The 17,740-nt window shown below is 39.6% G+C and overlaps 1 protein-coding gene across 1 annotated transcript; it reads left to right on the plus strand.

Annotated features, from left to right (window-relative positions):
• The first annotated feature begins 10,090 nt into the window (after window positions 1-10,090).
• On the plus strand, window positions 10,091-16,785 carry trib1 (tribbles pseudokinase 1). The gene is made up of 3 exons (XM_079829337.1): window positions 10,091-10,767; window positions 11,305-11,597; window positions 15,868-16,785. Exons 1-3 carry the CDS (start codon window positions 10,483-10,485, stop codon window positions 16,331-16,333), a joined length of 1,044 nt encoding a protein of 347 aa, XP_079685463.1. The 5' UTR covers window positions 10,091-10,482; the 3' UTR covers window positions 16,334-16,785.
• The last annotated feature ends 955 nt before the right edge of the window (window positions 16,786-17,740 follow it).

Here is a 17,740-nt window from a genome sequence, read left to right on the forward strand (position 1 = left end):
GAAGCCAATACGGAGGTTGCCGCTTGGGAATAGCTTAAGGAAAGGAAAGACAAAAAGTTCAAGATGTTGCCTAGGCAGGTGGTTTAATCTTGTGGCTGATCAGTTTATTTTATAATGTAATTTATATTTATACAAATTAGCATATATTTTGTCCAGAATTATTTTTTGCACAGTATGAGAAGCTTTACAAAAAGTAACCATCTCCACAGAATAAAACAGCTGAACTACTATTAAGCTCTTGAGTAGCATCACTATACTTCGTTTTCTTGTTAAATCAATAGTGAAAGTCTAAGAACAAAGTTCAGGCAGAACATGCAACTATTAAATCTTTACATGTTGAATATGATCCAAAAGGTTGTTGTTACTTAGACAGACCAAGACACAAGCATGGTGGTCTGGTCCATTACGTTAACTCACTTTCTTCCATCACGAGCGTTGCAGGAGCTGGCATGCCGCATTGCCTTCTTCTCTCACCAAGCAAGTGTCAAAGAAGCAGCAGGGGAATGTCTCTCCTCCTCGGCCAGCTCCGGCTGTTTCCATTTACCTTCCAAACTGATGAAAATATTTACTCCTGAAAACCAAGAGGATAATTTTCCTTCTCTGACTGTGTTCCAAAGGCATCTGGACTGTGTTAAGAGCTTTTGTGTGAGGTGGGAACAGACTGAGTGTGAAGACAAAACCTGAGGAATGTCTACACAGTTAACTCCTGAACCCAGAATGACCCATCATGACACTGAGACATCACTGTTTGTTTACTGTGCGCATATAATAATATGAACACCGTGAGATGTTCATAAAAGGCACTGACTTGCCTTGAACTCGCAAGATTAATTGCACGGGCATATTGAGTCATCAAGAACGCAGTAGAAATATGGAGTTTATAGTAACTTGCTAAACTATGCAAGGGCTGGCGCACAGACGCTCGTGACGAGCCTATTCTCTGTTCCCATCTATCAAGTACAGTGTGTTCAAAAACACGCAGGCCTCATCCCATCTCCAGACTGCGCATACTCTATGCCAATTCTACTTTGGACTGCACAGCAGCTGATATTCAATCTAGTTTTTTTTTGTTCCTCTCAGTATGGAGGAGATGGAGTCTCATTATCCATATATAGGGCTATGCTCGCCTTTGTCCCGGCTCGTTCAATTCCCATGAAGATATGATTCACACCCTCATTTCATATCATTTCCCTCATTGTGGGAAATTTGGCACTCTGTAGCGAGCGTGTTGCAGTCAGAGAGGCAATTTACATAATGAGTTTGTTTTTGGTGTCAGCAAGAGCCGTCGGAAAGCTTTCGTCATCCTGTTTATAGTAAAACTAATCTCATCATCAGCTTTGGGGGACGACAGACAAAGCAAATACAGCTAGCTTTGGTCTTTACTCCTCATATGGCATGTAAAGCCTTGTGTCCCGAGCGTATCACGACTCAGCCGAGCTCGAGAGCTCTCGATTTGGCGAGTGAGAGTTCTGACAGGTCCAGGGAACAACAGCGGGTACATCAACATGCCAACGGCCCAGGGTGGTGGGCACGACAGATCACGCTGCAGTCTATTATTATAACTCATGAGCATTAATAATGCATGTTTCCTTCTTTTAATTACCTCCGCCTCCATGCTAGCATAACACCTTTCGCTCAGCACTCGACAAGTACGAACCAGTCACTGACCCTGAACAGAGCTCTCACGAGTCCACGTTTATGGAAACAACGGTTGCGTAACCCCTGCACACCTCTGAACAAAGCTGACAGGGGCACTTCTTTTCTACTCGAGTTGAGCAAGGGCTGCTGGGCTAAATGCACTTTAGAACTGATGTTAACAAGTTTTCACTAAAATTACACTTGAAAAAAAATTCTAGTGCATTTTACCTTTATAAGTGCATATCGCTAACAAAGAATCTCATCTATTTGTGTTAAATTATGTTTTATTTACAAGGTTCGGGAGGAGCATGTTCAGATAATCAACAATAATAGGTGTTTATACAGTGAGGAAAAGAAGTATTTGAACACCCTGCTATTTTGCAAGTTCTCCCACTTAGAGATCATGGAGGGGTCTGAAATTGTCATCGTAGGTGCATGTCCACTGTGAGAGACATAATCTATAAAAAAAAATCCAGAAATCACAATGTATGATTTTTTAACTATTTATTTGTATGATACAGCTGCAAATAAGTATTTGAACACCTGAGAAAATCAATGTTAATATTTGGTACAGTAGCCTTTGTTTGCAATTACAGAGGTCAAACGTTTCCTGTAGTTTTTCACCAGGTTTGCACACACTGCAGGAGGGATTTTGGCCCACTCCTCCACACAGATCTTCTCTAGATCAGTCAGGTTTCTGGCCTGTCGCTGAGAAACACGGAGTTTGAGCTCCCTCCAAAGATTCTCTATTGGGTTTAGGTCTGGAGACTGGCTAGGCCACGCCAGAACCTTGATATGCTTCTTACAGAGCCACTCCTTGGTTATCCTGGCTGTGTGCTTCGGGTCATTGTCATGTTGGAAGACCCAGCCCCGACCCATCTTCAATGCTCTACCTGAGGGAAGGAGGTTGTTCCCCAAAATCTCGCAATACATGGCCCCGGTCATCCTCTCCTTAATACAGTGCAGTCACCCTGTCCCATGTGCAGAAAAACACCCCCAAAGCATGATGCTACCACCCCCATGCTTCACAGACGCACCTCCAAACACGTTTAGTGGAATTATGACCAAAAAGTTCTATTTTGGTCTCATCTGACCACATGACTTTCTACCATGACTCCTCTGGATCATCCAAATGGTCATTGGCAAACTTATGACGGGCCTGGACATGTGCTGGTTTAAGCAGGGGAACCTTCCGTGCCATGCATGATTTCAAACCATGACGTCTTAGTGTATTACCAACAGTAACCTTGGAAACGGTGGTCCCAGCTCTTTTCAGGTCATTGACCAGCTCCTCCCGTGTAGTTCTGGGCTGATTTCTCACCTTTCTGAGGATCATTGAGACCCCACGAGGTGAGATCTTGCATGGAGCCCCAGTCCGAGGGAGATTGACAGTCATAGCTTTAGCTTCTTCCATTTTCTAATGATTGCTCCAACAGTGGACCTTTTTTCACCAAGCTGCTTGGCAATTTCCCTGTAGCCCTTTCCAGCCTTGTGGAGGTGTACAATTTTGTCTCTAGTGTCTTTGGACAGCTCTTTGGTCTTGGCCATGTTAGTAGTTGGATTCTTACTGATTGTATGGGGTGGACAGGTGTCTTTATGCAGCTAACGACCTCAAACAGGTGCGTCTAATTTAGGATAATAAATGGAGTGGAGGTGGACATTTTAAAGGCATACTAACAGGTCTTTGAGGGTCAGAATTCTAGCTGATAGACAGGTGTTCAAATACTTATTTGCAGCTGTATTATACAAATAAATAGTTAAAAAATCATACATTGTGATTTCTGGATTTTTTTTTTAGATTATGTCTCTCACAGTGTACATGCACCTATGATGACAATTTCAGACCCCTCCATGATTTCTGGGAGTGGGAGAACTTGCAAAATAGCAGGGTGTTCAAATACTTATTTTCCTCACTGTATATATATATATATATATATATATATATATATATATATATATATATATATATATATATATATATTATATATATATACGCAGCAGTCTTACCTCCGTTTGTTGACAGTCTATCAGCATCCCTCCACCACCCCTTCTCCACACTTTTAGTTCTAACCACTTACATACACGGGGGGTACTCTGGGTTTGGGCCAAATTCCGAGCTCGAACAACAACTCGTGAAATGCTTTAATTGAATTAATTACCTGAAAGAAGTTCTAAATCGGAAAAGTTATTATCAATACATGAAATATACACTACTAAGTCCGGGGTTGGTAAGAGTTTTTAATGTTTTTGAAGGAAGTCTCTTATGCTCACCAAAGCTGCATTTTTATTTGATAAAAAACAGTAATATAAAATGTACTGTTTAATAAAAATAACTATTTTCTATTTGAATAGGCCTATTTTAAAATGTCATTTATTCCTGTGATGGCAAAGCTGAATTTTCAGCATCATTCCTCCAGTCTTCAGTGTCACATGATCCTTCAGATATCATTCTAATATGCTGATTAGCTGCTCAAGAAACTTATTATTATTATTATCAATTTTGAACACACCATGATACTTTCTTTTCTTATTTGATGTTTAGAAAGTTCAAAATCACTTTTAATGGCATACTTGGTTCATTTCTCACCCTGTATTGATCATGAGACAGAGAAATTAATATGTAAAAAGATAATGCAGCGGTATTCCTTCTGAGGATAATGTGACTAAAAACTGTTCACATTGTTCTTCATACATACAACACTTTCCTCCTGGTCTTCCCTGGCATCCTGCCATAATGCCTATGAAATTATTGCTTTATCCTTTCATGGTATTATTGGTGTAAATCTCCTCTGTTGCCGTACAATGCTGAAGGCCATTGAAATTCTGTTAATGTGCTGTAATTAAATTCTTTTTGAAATGTTAAGCTCTCTCTTCTTTTGATAATTTCAGGACAGTTGACTCACTGTTGATGACTGAAAGGTTTAGAAGGATTCACGCTGACGGACTCGAGACGAGTGTAAACTGTAGGCCTGTACTTGAGTGGCATTAAAGGATTAGTTCACTTCAAAATGAAAATGTCCTGATATTTTACTCATCCATGATGTTCATGTCTTTCTTTCTTCAATCGAAAAGAAATTGCGTTTTTTGAGGAAAACATTCCGCTGACGAACATGACGCGGATCTGACGCGCTGTCCCGCGCATCTCATTTCCTCACAACTCTTTAAGTTCATTTAAGACGTTATTTAACTAATTTAAGACTCCTAATATGAGAATACTCAAAATTCTCTGTGTTGTTGTTATTGTTTGTTCAAGAGCAAAAGAGAACTCGATGTGAGCAGGAAACTGACACAAGTCTATCTGTGTTACAAAAGCGTGATCATGTAACGCTAGGCAAAAATAGATATAAAAACGGATCCCTCCACCACCCCTTCTCCACACTTTTAATTCTAAACCACTTACATAAACGGGGGGCAGCACGCCCGGACAGCACGCCAAATACGCATTTAAATCTACTCTCCATAAATGATATGCAAGTGTGAACTCGTGAAAGGGCGTTCGTATTAGTCTTTGCATGTAAACACGGGGCGGTACTTCCGCCTACATATAGCATGACCTTTACATCGTGATTGCGCAATCCTTGGCATGTCGCAGAGCGGTGCAAGATGAGCAATTTAAGTTAAAAAGTATATTTATTTTTTAAAAGATTTTGAAAATGACCGATGGTTTGGCTAGATAAGACCTTGTCTGGGATTGGGAATTTCTTTTCGACTGAAGAAAGAAAGACATGAACATCTTGGATGAGATGGGGGTGAGTAAAATATCAGGACATTTTCATTTTGAAGTGAACTAATCCTTTAACGCGTCTTTAAGAGGTTCCCCTCTTCTATTTCTTTTTGAACCTGCAAATAACTATTAGCAGAACTCTGCATGATATTACGGCAGACCTGGCAGACGCCTCCCTCACCATTTAACCTCTCACTTAGGCATCATATGAGAATCTCAACACAGCTCCACATTCCAAACCTCATTCTTAAGGTCATACGGTTATAAGGGTTGCCCTGCCTCTCAGAACGACTGTACTTTTATTTTCTTGACTGAAGTTGAAGCCTGGCGCCTGTGTGGTGAGGGGAACTGCCCTTAGCCACCACATCACACTTTATTTCCTCGGGCTGATGGGATGAGCTCTTACGTCTCATCACAGTTGATTGTGGATGATAACACTTACCACAACAAACACTTGAGTATTCTCTTGTGTAACTGGATCCTGAAGAACATGGTGTAGAAAAACACTACAGCACATGGGAAAAGTTCAGAAGGAATACAGAAGCTGCGTGGAAACTTAATAATGGTTCGACTTGGCCTGTTTGAAATTTGATGCTGGTTCAACCGTGGAATGTTTACAAGAGCGTTTTAGTGGTGTTGAATGTGAGCCAACGTGGCTGAACGTATTATGTCTTGTAAACCATGAGGATTTCAAAATCTTGCCACTTAAGATTTTATGAGCCTAGCAGTAGATGTCTAGGCAACACTTCAAAAGTCCCTGCACACAGCTGTGACCAAACCAAAGCCGCTGAAGAGGAAAGACTCGTGATTGAATTACCGTGGGTACTGTTTGTTTCACAATCTGCTCACGGTAGCGCCTGACCTTCCTGACCTCCTGACCCCCAGTTGTGGGAAAACACACTATGACAGCTCCTAAGATAACTGTGTCAGCCGCACCACACCTTTACAATCAAGCCATCTGATATTTTTCATAATAATCATTCATATACATACATTTTACTGTTGGGAATCACATTAACAAGTATAGAGAACATACAAAGAGAGAGTGCTGAATAGCCAACATTATTGTGCATGATAAGAGGTATCCCTTACATTATGCTTTTGAATTATTGCCATCTGGTCAACGGTATTGTGTTCCCAGATGTATGAAAAATAGGCCCAAACTATCTTTTATTCCCCAAGCAATCAGATTGTTTTAATTCATCTTCTAGTGTTGATTGATAGCCAGCTGGTCTGGTTATCTTATCTTAAATCCTATATTCCTTGTTTTAAATTATGTCTGTATAGGCTATGCCAATTGTGAAATTTTTAAATGTCTGTGTGAGCATGCAGCAAATGTACTTTCCCTGTGGGGATAAATAAACTGACTAACTAACTAGCAAACATACATTTTAATGGCATTATTAATTCACCCTTGATTGCTCTGAAATAATATTGACAGGAGTGTAAAACGAAGCCTATATCCGGATTACAAAATAAAAGGTCATTGCTCCCAATCAATACTTTGTTTCACATAAGTGACTTTAAAGGGATAGTTCACCCCCAAAAAAATATTATTTCATGCTTTACTCACCTACTCACCCTCATGTTGTTCCAAATCTGTATGACTTATTTTGAGAAATGTCTGTTTTTTGTTGTTGTTGTTTTTTGTCCACACAATGGAAGTCAATGGTAACCAAAACTGTTTAGTTACCAACCTTGTTTAAAATATTTATTTTCTGTTCTGCAGAAGAACAGGTTTGGAACGACATGACAGAATATTTTTTTTTTGGGTGGACTACCCTTCTGAAAAAGACGTACACGTTAGCAGACTTTTAAAAAGAGTACTTATTACTAATATTATTAAATAATATACTTAAGTACAAACTGAATAAAATGTTTTCGGACACTTGACTGCAGTTGCAATTAAATGCCTTTTCATTTTTTATATAAAATGCATTATAATGCATTTCATAATTAGTTGTATTTTCTTGAAAATATTGCGCATGTGTGTTTGCAAATGTATTGAGAAGCATTTATGGTAAACAAAAATATACTTTAATGTAATTTCTATTGAAACTTGCATGTCATGTAATTAAATATCTTTGTAATTTCCCATTTGTAATAATAAAGTTGCATTTTAGCGCATTTTAAATATTAACTTTAAATTGAATAAATGAATAGTTACAATTATAATCAAGTACTTTATGTTCTTTAATATGTTAGTCAACACATCTAAATAAGTCTTAAGCATGACAAAAGGTTATTTAAAATGTACTTTAAGTTAAAACTTTTAATTTGACTTATTACAAAGTGCACTTTTTTAGGTGTATAAAAATATAAAATATTTGTTTCAGTAATATTATACTATCTGCAAGTACAGTTTTTAATATATACCTTTAAAGAAGTGAAAAACACACTTTTTTTTCACAAACGTAAATTAAATTGCACGACTGCAACTTTATTTCTTAATTTAAACCTTATCTCACATCTGCCTGTTTTATTTATTTTTTTACTCTGAGGCAGAAATGGGCATAGATAGCCTTATCTGAAAATACTGAAATGTTTTTCCTGTGCGGTAAACCTATTACTGGCTTTACACCTTTTGGACCAAGTGTAGCACTCAGAACTTCCCTGTTTGATGATTGCTTTTGACAGTCATATGCATGGTTAAAGTTCAGCCACAATTATGATGTAGCCTTCCTGTCAAGGCCAGATTCAGCCTTTTTTTCCTCCTAAACCAGCATATGTATGTGCAAACGTCTAAGGAGAATGTACACCTGTTCCTGGCTGAGATGTTGAGTGGACAGAATGATCAGTTTGCTTTGTCTTTGCTACTGGCAATGAGTCAGCTAATTACAGTGGAAAAGAGCCCTGTTAGGGCTCTCAAGCGCGAATGACCTCAAATAGCCATGTTCTCTGAATCACATGCAAACACAACACAAATACCGTCCAGTGTGGTCTCAGTGACACCTGTTTATGTCACAACAAAGAAGAAGTAGATATTTCCCATGGAGACTAGGGTGTTTTACTCGGAAGGGAGAGGAAGCGCAGAAAACCTGTTCTGTTCCTGCTTAACAGCATGACAAATGCACACATCAGATACTGAGTCATCAGAGAGATATTTTACAGTCAAAGAAAACACGATCGCTAAAAATAATACGACTTTAAAGTTAAATCCTCAATCCGACCAGGTTTGAACTCCAAACCTGCAGGCCGCAGCCGAACCATCTATTATACTGTCACGAATACAGGCAACCAGGACAAGGAACAATGCATATACTGAAATATTCCACACTTCTTTTTTGGGAACCGCATGAACCCAAAATAGTGATATAACACTGCATCACCTCTGAGTGCTTGTATTTGTCTTTTATTTTAGACTTTGATCATTAGCCCACAAAACACTCATTTACCTTTCTCATTAACACTGGTATTTTAAGCATCAAAAACAGTCCACATTCCCTTGAGTGAGTCTATTCTAAACAGGGCTCTCTTTTTCTGTCTGGTGAAACAGGTGCTCGTTCAATTACACCCTTCCAAATTAAGAGCGGTCACATGCAACGGGGACAAAGGTTTCAATATGACTTACTCAATAGTCTGTGTGGGACATACAACCATATGCAGCCGATTATGTACTACATCAGATTTGATTTTGTCACACAACTGATGCTTCAAACACAATGTGGGAGTCGCAGTCTTGTGTACCCTGAAGGCTAGTAAACTATTTGCAGAGGTATGCTAATATGCCAAATGACATGGTAGAGAGACAAATTTATTTTGTGCGTCATAGACATGCTTTCCTGCTCTTTGTGCATTCCCCCTTCTGTTTAAATTAAACAAATATCTCTTTCTTACAACGATCTATAGTTATTCTACAAAGGGCACCACCACCACTCCCCTGTCTTTCTCTTTATGGCGATGACTCATCAGCACATTAACAAATATGAACTGCAAATATAGAGTACCTACAAACCCACCGATTCCTCAGACCTGTTTTTTTTTTTTAGATAAGCATGATAAATATGTCATAATGGTTGACTATTTTCAGAAATATGATATAATTTTAAACATGCTGGTAAGAAAATAAACACATGAAAAGGGCAGTGCACTATAATGAGCACAACGTAACCTCCTGGGCTCTGAATGTCGAAATAAGTTAATTATTGCCTAGCCATGTGTTTTGATGAAGAATGAAAAATATGAATGCAACTTCCTTGGATTTCACAATGCCAGACATTTGGAGTAAATTGTAAACATTTGGAAAGAACACAACGGCATCAGTTTTGCATAAGTGATACTTAAAACGCTTTGCATGCAGCTTTGACTGCTGAGGGAAAGGAAAATTGATTAAACTAGCGCTTTACTATTCATCTGGAAGGTGAATGGCATGTGGCTATTGCTCAATCGTCGAGACTGCAATGAATGTGTCACTAGAGAGAGTCTGAACCGGGCGGAGTTCCAGCATTGAGAAGTCCGATTCATTTTAACGAATCGTTTCGTTCGGACAAACTAATTGAATAAAAACGATTCAGTGCTTCTTTTGACACATCACTCAAAGGTGTCCGCTCAAGTAGGCTATATATGCGCGACATTGTATGCGTTATGTATGTAGTGAAACACATTTTAGTTCAGTGTTGATGTTATCGCTGTGTTTTCGATCCGACCCGATTAAAAGAATCTTGCGAATCGATTCAAATGGATCATTAAAAAGAACCGACTCGTTCGAATCGGACATCAGCTGAAAGTAGAGCTCAGAAAACAGCATCAGTAGTTGAGTGAGTCAGACAGCCCTTCTCTCGGGCTCAGAATCAGATCTACACCGGGAATATTTCACACCTCACAGCTGCTTCATACAGTAGGCTATCTCTCCTCTCTTGGGCTTCAATGTTGTCCAAAAAGCTTCAGCGGACTAATGCAAAAAACTGAAAAACAATGGAGAAGCGAAACTGCAAACCTATACAAACACCTTTTTTTTGCATTTCCCATTAATTAACGAGTGGCTAAAAGGGTATTTTTTTTCCTTTTGCAGCTCAGTCCACAAATCCTTTTCTGGAATATGCTTTCGTGAAATCTGTCGGATCAGTCCGGTAACTAATATCAGTTTCGACTAGTACTGTAGCCTACTGTACTCTGTAAGGATGAGTGTGCAGTGGATTCATAATCCGGTACCGGGAAGACACGGACACAAGCGCTTTGACACAGACGAGCCCGTGACCAGATGTCCGCGGCTCAGCGAGTCTTCGGCTGATGCAGGTCTTCTGGGTTCCTCACCGGGATCTCCGGTGAGCGGAGCGCCTCTGAGCGTCACCTCAGCCCATCAGGGTCCCGCTCGCATCGGCCAGTTCCTGCTAGTGCCCCTGACCGACCGACCGGGTGTGCACAGCGCTTTAGACATGGACACAGGAGAGGAACTGGTCTGCAAGGTAAACCACTGCATACTATAATGTACATGACCCATATATGTATGATCCACTCTTGTCAATTAACACATTTATTTAAACGTTTCAATAATAATACATAACCAAAAATATAAATATAGTCACCTATTGTCATTATTATTATAAGCAAAACAGAAAAGATGCACTCTTTAAAATACATATGCAAATTTTGTATACATTAAAAATGTTGAAGCATAAATCATTTTACACTTTAATTGGGGGAAGGGATTTTAGAATCTCTGTGCAAGCTACATGGATGCCATCAGATTTATGATATGTCTTGTGGATCGTTATCAAGTATTTGCAAACGCACCAGCATCTGAGTCAGACATATGGGGCTGACATGACACTCAAAAAGAACGCGCAAGATTATTGCTGCCACAAATTTCACAAGACACTCTCCTTTTTATAGCATGTTTGTGTTTGATCCTGCAGTATCACCTCTAGTGAACTGACTGAAAGGTCACAATTGTAAAATGTCTTATGATACTACTGAACGCTTTTTTTTTTTGCCATCTGCAGGTGTTTGATATGGGCCAATATCAGGAGAAAATAAGAGCCTACAGCATGCTGTCAAGTCACAAGAACATTGCACAGATCAAAGACATAGTTCTTGGGGAGTGCAAAGCCTATGTATTCCAGGAGAAGGATTTTGGCGACATGCACACCTTTGTAAAGAGCAGCAAGAGGCTTCCTGAAGACCTGGCTTCCAAGCTTTTCTACCAGGTGGTGTCTGCAGTCAACCACTGCCACCAGGTTGGCATCGTTTTGGGAGACCTCAAGCTTCGCAAGTTTGTGTTCTCAGACGAGAAAAGGTGAGAGTTACAGTTTGTGAGTGTGAGTGTGTGTGTGAAAGTAGCAGTTTTCTGGGGCAAGCCAGGTGCAGTACTGTACCTCATGAATCAATGCTGTGACACCAGCAGCGCTATACTGGGTGAATAGTGTCAGTTCTACTTTCATTCAGTTTTCGCTTCCTCACAGCTATGTGACACATCGCAGGTGATTGGTGCTGCTTCCCTAAAGATTCAATGGGAACAAACCTATTAACACTCACTTACTCATGTTTCTCTGTAAGAGGAACGACTGGTAATAAGACCACTTGACCTGTGTCAGAGATTTTTCTGTAGAAAACGAGAGTCCTCTGAATTCACGCAAGTGAATTGTATATAAAAAGCAAATGGCCTAAATTCAAACGATTTCATCCGTGGTCCCCAGTGAAGGGAACATACTGGAGCTGGCTAACCTATATACCGTATATATATATATATATATATTTTTTTTTACATATATATTTTTTTTATTATACCTTTTATATAAAATATTACTGTATATATATATATATATATATATATATATATATATATATATATATATATATATATATATATATATATATATATATATAACATCTTATTTTACTACATATTTGATATAAATATTACAGAAAAAACAAATAAATATATATTTTAATTTATTTTTATATATTTTAATTAAATCTTTTATATATTTCTATATACAAATATTATTTATAAAAATGTAAATTGAAAGTTTTATATATAAAAAATTACTTTTTATATATATTTAGTTAAATATTATTTATTTATAATATATATTTTAATAAAACATTTGAAAATGAATAAAAATAAAAAATAAATGTAAAACATTTATACATAAAATATGACTTTTTTATATTTTAACAGAGATGCTTTAATTAGCATGCTGCGCTTTTGCTGTTTGACGGTTTTGCACAGTAAACTCACATTCATTGGAAAAGTTATGCTTTTAAGATGGTGTGTCAATTCCATCTTGGGATTCCTGCATTCTGCTACGCTACATCTATGTGTATTTTTAAATGCCTCCTAAGTAACGCATCCGTTTGGGGTTGAGTGAACTCAAATCTCACCTAATTATACAGGGGTTCCTTAAAACCAGTTAGTCAACTAGTCTGTCAAGCAACCCACCGACTAGCTGATTTAGCAAATGTGTTGTTTTTCACATCCCTCAGTACATACAGTAGATTTGCTATTTCTGGGGCCACATTTTACGCCTGACCTCTGGGCATCGGTTTTCATTTGAGTGAATGGAAGTAGACAAGTAAGTGTAAGAGGACGTAGTCGCCCTTCTCTCATAGCAGCCAACGGGTGCAGCAAGATGAGTCATAGCAATGCATACAGAGGGGAAACTCGCCATTCAGGATCATACCCACACACTCCATGCTCCACTCCTGAATACGGCATCGCTCGTAGGTGAGGAGCGCCGGCTGTGACCATTGCGACACTAGCAGACTGGCGGTCTGGCCTGGCAGACGCGTCTAGCGCAGACGTAAACAGGGCATGCTGACATTTGGTGCGACCAAAAGCGCAAAGAAACATTTTTCTTTCACTTTGTTTGGCACCAATCAGCGTAGTGACAGGTTATGCAAACCTGCTGTTCTTACGCTGTATCTTTCCGCAGGACGAATGCAATTTCCAGAGCTGGAATGGCTTTTGCGAAATGCGGTAATGATGAGTGATGGATAAGCAGCAAAAAGGTCGAAACTGCGATAACACAGAGATACAGCGTGTGATCGCATACACAAAGACGCTCACTGACCTGGAATGCGTCTGTAGTTAGATTGTGAAACACACGCACGCACGCACAGGCTGGCTGGGCAGGGGCCGTTTGTGCGTCACTGATGTAACAGTGCTGTTGGTGGGTAATAAGGCACTGCCAGATGCCATGAGCGTACGGCACAGGTGCAGAAAGAGAACACAGTAGACCTGCAGCACAGCGCAGTGCACTCATTTGTCCTCAGTCTCTCTGTCTGTCACACACACACACACACACACACAGAGACACAGGACTATGACTCATTCTCTCCACCTCTCTGGCAGAATGCTGTTGTGTCATCTACAAACCCCCTAAACCGAGGCTGATAGCCAGTGATGAAACGCAATAGCATGCAGAGCAGCTCATGTTTTACTGACAGGGATACCACAGACTCACGGGTCATCAGCTCTCCTGTTAATGTCCACAGGGATATTCCTAGAGTAGTAGGGGATTTGTTTCCTATTGGAAATTGAGCTAAACTTAGCCCAGCAGTTTACAAGAATACATTACGGAGCGCTTCAGAGAGAGGAAGTGTGTTTATTTTATGTGCGTGCATTGTGGAAACTCTCATACGTGCTTTTGTTTAAACGAAGGTCGTAATTAGACGAGGCCACGTCCTTTATTTGTTGTAGTAGCGCCTGTTTGAGGGTCAGAGCACTTAGAGCGGCTGTCTTTTCCGTGATTTACATGCACTGCAATCTGTGAGCTCAACAAAAGAGACGGGGAGTTATTTCAGCTTGATGCACAATAAAGGAAGGCTTCAATACATCACTTTGTTTAGCAATGGAAGAGCAAATTTATTTAAGATAATACATCTATCATCGGTGGGCCTACATGGAATCTGCCCACGGAGCTCAGCAGAAAATTACCTAGATTTCCACAGAACCGGATCACCTGTCAGAATTATACACACACTCCACCCCTTGTGTAATATTTTGACTAATTTGATTATGCCTTCAGCTATTGTTAAGAGTTTAAGACAAGTTTTATCCAGCGGTGATCCATTAAATTGATCAAAAGTCACAGTAAAGATATTTATATTGTTATGATTTCTATTTCAAATAAATAATTCATCAAATAATTCTGGAAAAAAGTGTATCACGGTATCTACAGAAATATTAAGAAGCACAAGTGTTTTCAACATTGATAATTAGAAGAAATGTTTCTCACAATATTACTGTTTTTTTACTGTATTTTTGATCCAATAAAGAGACTTTTCAAAAGCAAAAAAAAAAATGGTACCCACCCCAAACATTTGAATGGTACTATATATATATATATATATACACACACCGATCAGGCATAACATTATGACCACCTTTATATTGTGTTGGTCCCCCTTTTGCTGCCAAAACAGCCCTGACCCGTCAAGGCATGGACTCCAGTAGACCCCTGAAGGTGTGCTGTGGTATCTGGCACCGAGGTGTTAGCAGCAAATCCTTTAAATCCTGTAAGTTGCGAGGTGGGGCCTCCATGGATCGGACTTGTTTGTTCAGCACATCCCACAGATGCTCGATTGGATTGAGATCTGGAGGCCAAGTCAACTCCTCAAACTCGTTGTCTGATTCATCAGACCAGGCCGCCTTCTTCCATTGCTCTGTGGTCCAGTTCTGATGCTCACGTGCCCACTGTTGGCGCTTTCGGCGGTGGAAAATGCAGCCCCATATGCAACAAACTGCGATGCACTGTGTATTCTGACACCTTTCTATCAGAACCAGCATTAACTTCTTCAGCAATTTGAGCTACAGTAGCTTGTCGGTTTGATCGGACCACACGGACCAGCCTTCGCTCCCCACGTGCATCAATGAGCCTTGACTTCACTTTTGATAGATACTGACCACTGCAGACCGGGAACACCCCATAAGAGCTGCAGTTTTGGAGATGCTCTGACCCAGTCGTCTAGCCATCACAATTTGGCCCTTGTCCAACTCGCTCAAATCCTTACGCTTGCCCATTTGTCCTGCTTCTAACACATCAACTTTGAGGACAAAATGTTCACTTGCTGCCTAATATATCCCACCCACAGGTGCTTTGATGAAGCGATAATCAGTGTTATTCACTTCACCTGTCATAATGTTGTGCCTGATCGGTGTATATACCCCCATTTATTTTTCATAGACCCCCTAGCACCCCTTTGCAGCTTCCTGAGGGTTCCTGAATTCCCATCTGAAAATCCCTGAATTATACAGTAGTATAACACGTGTGATCAGGAGCATGCAAATTACATGCGATTCATTTTTACAGGTCAGGACAGATTGCATTGATACAGTTCTACTCAAGACCATCACATAAAGTGTCACACCACTTTAACACCAACTTAGAACTTGCAGCCTATTCTGCAAAATTTCACACCAAAATCAGTGAAGAACATCTGTAGAGTTGACTTGATCATTGGTCAAATGTTGCCGATTCTGAATGGATATCGTTTGATATTCTTCACAGCCACAACATAATAACTCTTATGTGATTGCACTAACCATTATGTGTTTGTTTTAGGACCCATTTGAAATTAGAGGGTCTGGAGGACTGCCATATTCTGTGTGGGGAGGACGACTCGATGTTCGACACGCACGGCTGCCCTGCGTACGTGAGCCCTGAGATTTTGAACGGCGGCGGGTGTTACTCAGGCAAGCAGGCGGACGCGTGGAGCCTCGGCGTCATGCTGTACACAATTTTGGTGGGCCGCTACCCTTTCCACGACCCGGACCCCGCAACCCTGTTCTCTAAGATTCGACGGGGCACATATTGCCTTCCCGATGGACTGTCTTTAAAGGCGCGCTGCCTCCTTCGCAGTCTGCTCAGAAAGGACCCCGGCGAGAGACTGACCACCGCAGAGGTCCTCATTCACCCATGGTTCCATGGCAAAACGCTGGACACAGGAAATGCAGAACAGGAAGTTAACCTCAGAGAACAGACAGTGCCCCAGATAGAAATGGAGCAGGGTGAGGATCTTTTCTCCTGAGGAAACCAATATAGCTTGAATATGGACCAAAACCGTTCGTTATCTCTGTGGTTTTTTTAATTGTTTGGTTTCTTATACAGATTTTGTAATAGATTCAGAAGTATACACTCACTCAAAGTACTGTATCATCTGTCAGCTTTAAGGACATTGTATTTTGAAGTCGTTTGGTGCTAGTGAACCATTATTGTGCTGTATGACGTGAATGAGACTGGGCATTATGGGTCATGTGATAATAAGAGAATGTGAGAAGTGAGAATGTCAGCATGGTGACTAACCTCGGCCTATGGGCCAGACCTGTGGCTTCACTCTTTATACTGTCAAAAACGAACCGTGCAGGTTGACTCACCCATTGCACCAAAGGTACATGTCTGCTTTGATAGAAGGAGAATGGAAATTCACATGCATATGGAGGACTAAAAGTGCCACTTAAAAATATAACCAAGAAACTATTATCAATGTATTCATTTGTATTTATTTAATTAATAATTTATTTAATTCATGTTTAGAAAAATACAAAAAAATAATTATAAATTAATAAATTGCTTTAAAATACAAAAGTTTAAAAGATATTTAAAAAATAATAACAAATAGCTTTATTTTTTATATATTTTTCTCTTCCCATTGGCAGCCATTATACATCAAAGGGGTGTGTCTTAAAATTCATTTGAAAATGAATTGGTTGCTCCCATGAATGCACTGTCCGATGATATTTTGACTGAAAAATGGATTAAACAAATAGTTTAAGAAAAGCAACTGGCCAATGATTAAGCAAAATACAACTTTCATTCAAAATAAAACATTATTTTATTAATAATAACATTTAAAAAAAATGGTAGATAATATGTCTATATTTGAAAAGTGGTTTATTTAGTTAATTCAAATTGATAACTGATTTCTCCATTTTATTTTAGGTGGCACTTTCTCTTATATGCCATAAGTTAACCTAACCTATACATCTCTCAGAACTGTACGGAAGGGCCGTTCAAACGTTAAATGTCAGTTATTGACCCTTAAATCTCTGTGTCATACAGATTCTTAAATTCAGTGAATTTCCAGTGAATGTTCAGGATGAGTCTCAGGACAGATACAAACAGTTACAGACAGATACAAAGTGTTCATTCATCCTGCTGTACCCGACCTCTCTAGTCCTTCTAGTCACAGTTTCCTTACTTGAATCAAAGGGATCCTCATGAAAGCATGAGACTTCAGTATGGCAGGCCAGTTCATACTGTGGGTAAGATATAAGATGACTCAACAGCTGGGCGTTGGTGTAATGAAGAGGAAAGGGCTACGAACCTCAGTATGACTATGTGTGCGTATCTTTACTCTCACTTTAAAGTAAAGAGAACAGTTCTACAATAGCACTACTGTAAGGGTAGAGTGTCCTATAAAGGTCTGTTTTCTGCT

The sequence above is a fragment of the Gobio gobio genome (assembly GCF_949357685.1).
Source record: "Gobio gobio genome assembly, chromosome: 11".
Classification (NCBI taxonomy): domain Eukaryota; kingdom Metazoa; phylum Chordata; class Actinopteri; order Cypriniformes; family Gobionidae; genus Gobio; species Gobio gobio.

Excerpts from the sequence above, each read along its gene's own strand:
- trib1 (XM_079829337.1), top strand. The coding sequence starts at position 10,483 with ATGAGTGTGCAGTGGATTCATAATCCGGTACCGGGAAGACACGGACAC. Across the intron at positions 10,768-11,304 it reads GAGAGGAACTGGTCTGCAAG|GTGTTTGATATGGGCCAATA; the intron begins GTAAACCACTGC and ends TGCCATCTGCAG. Across the intron at positions 11,598-15,867 it reads GTGTTCTCAGACGAGAAAAG|GACCCATTTGAAATTAGAGG; the intron begins GTGAGAGTTACA and ends TGTTTGTTTTAG.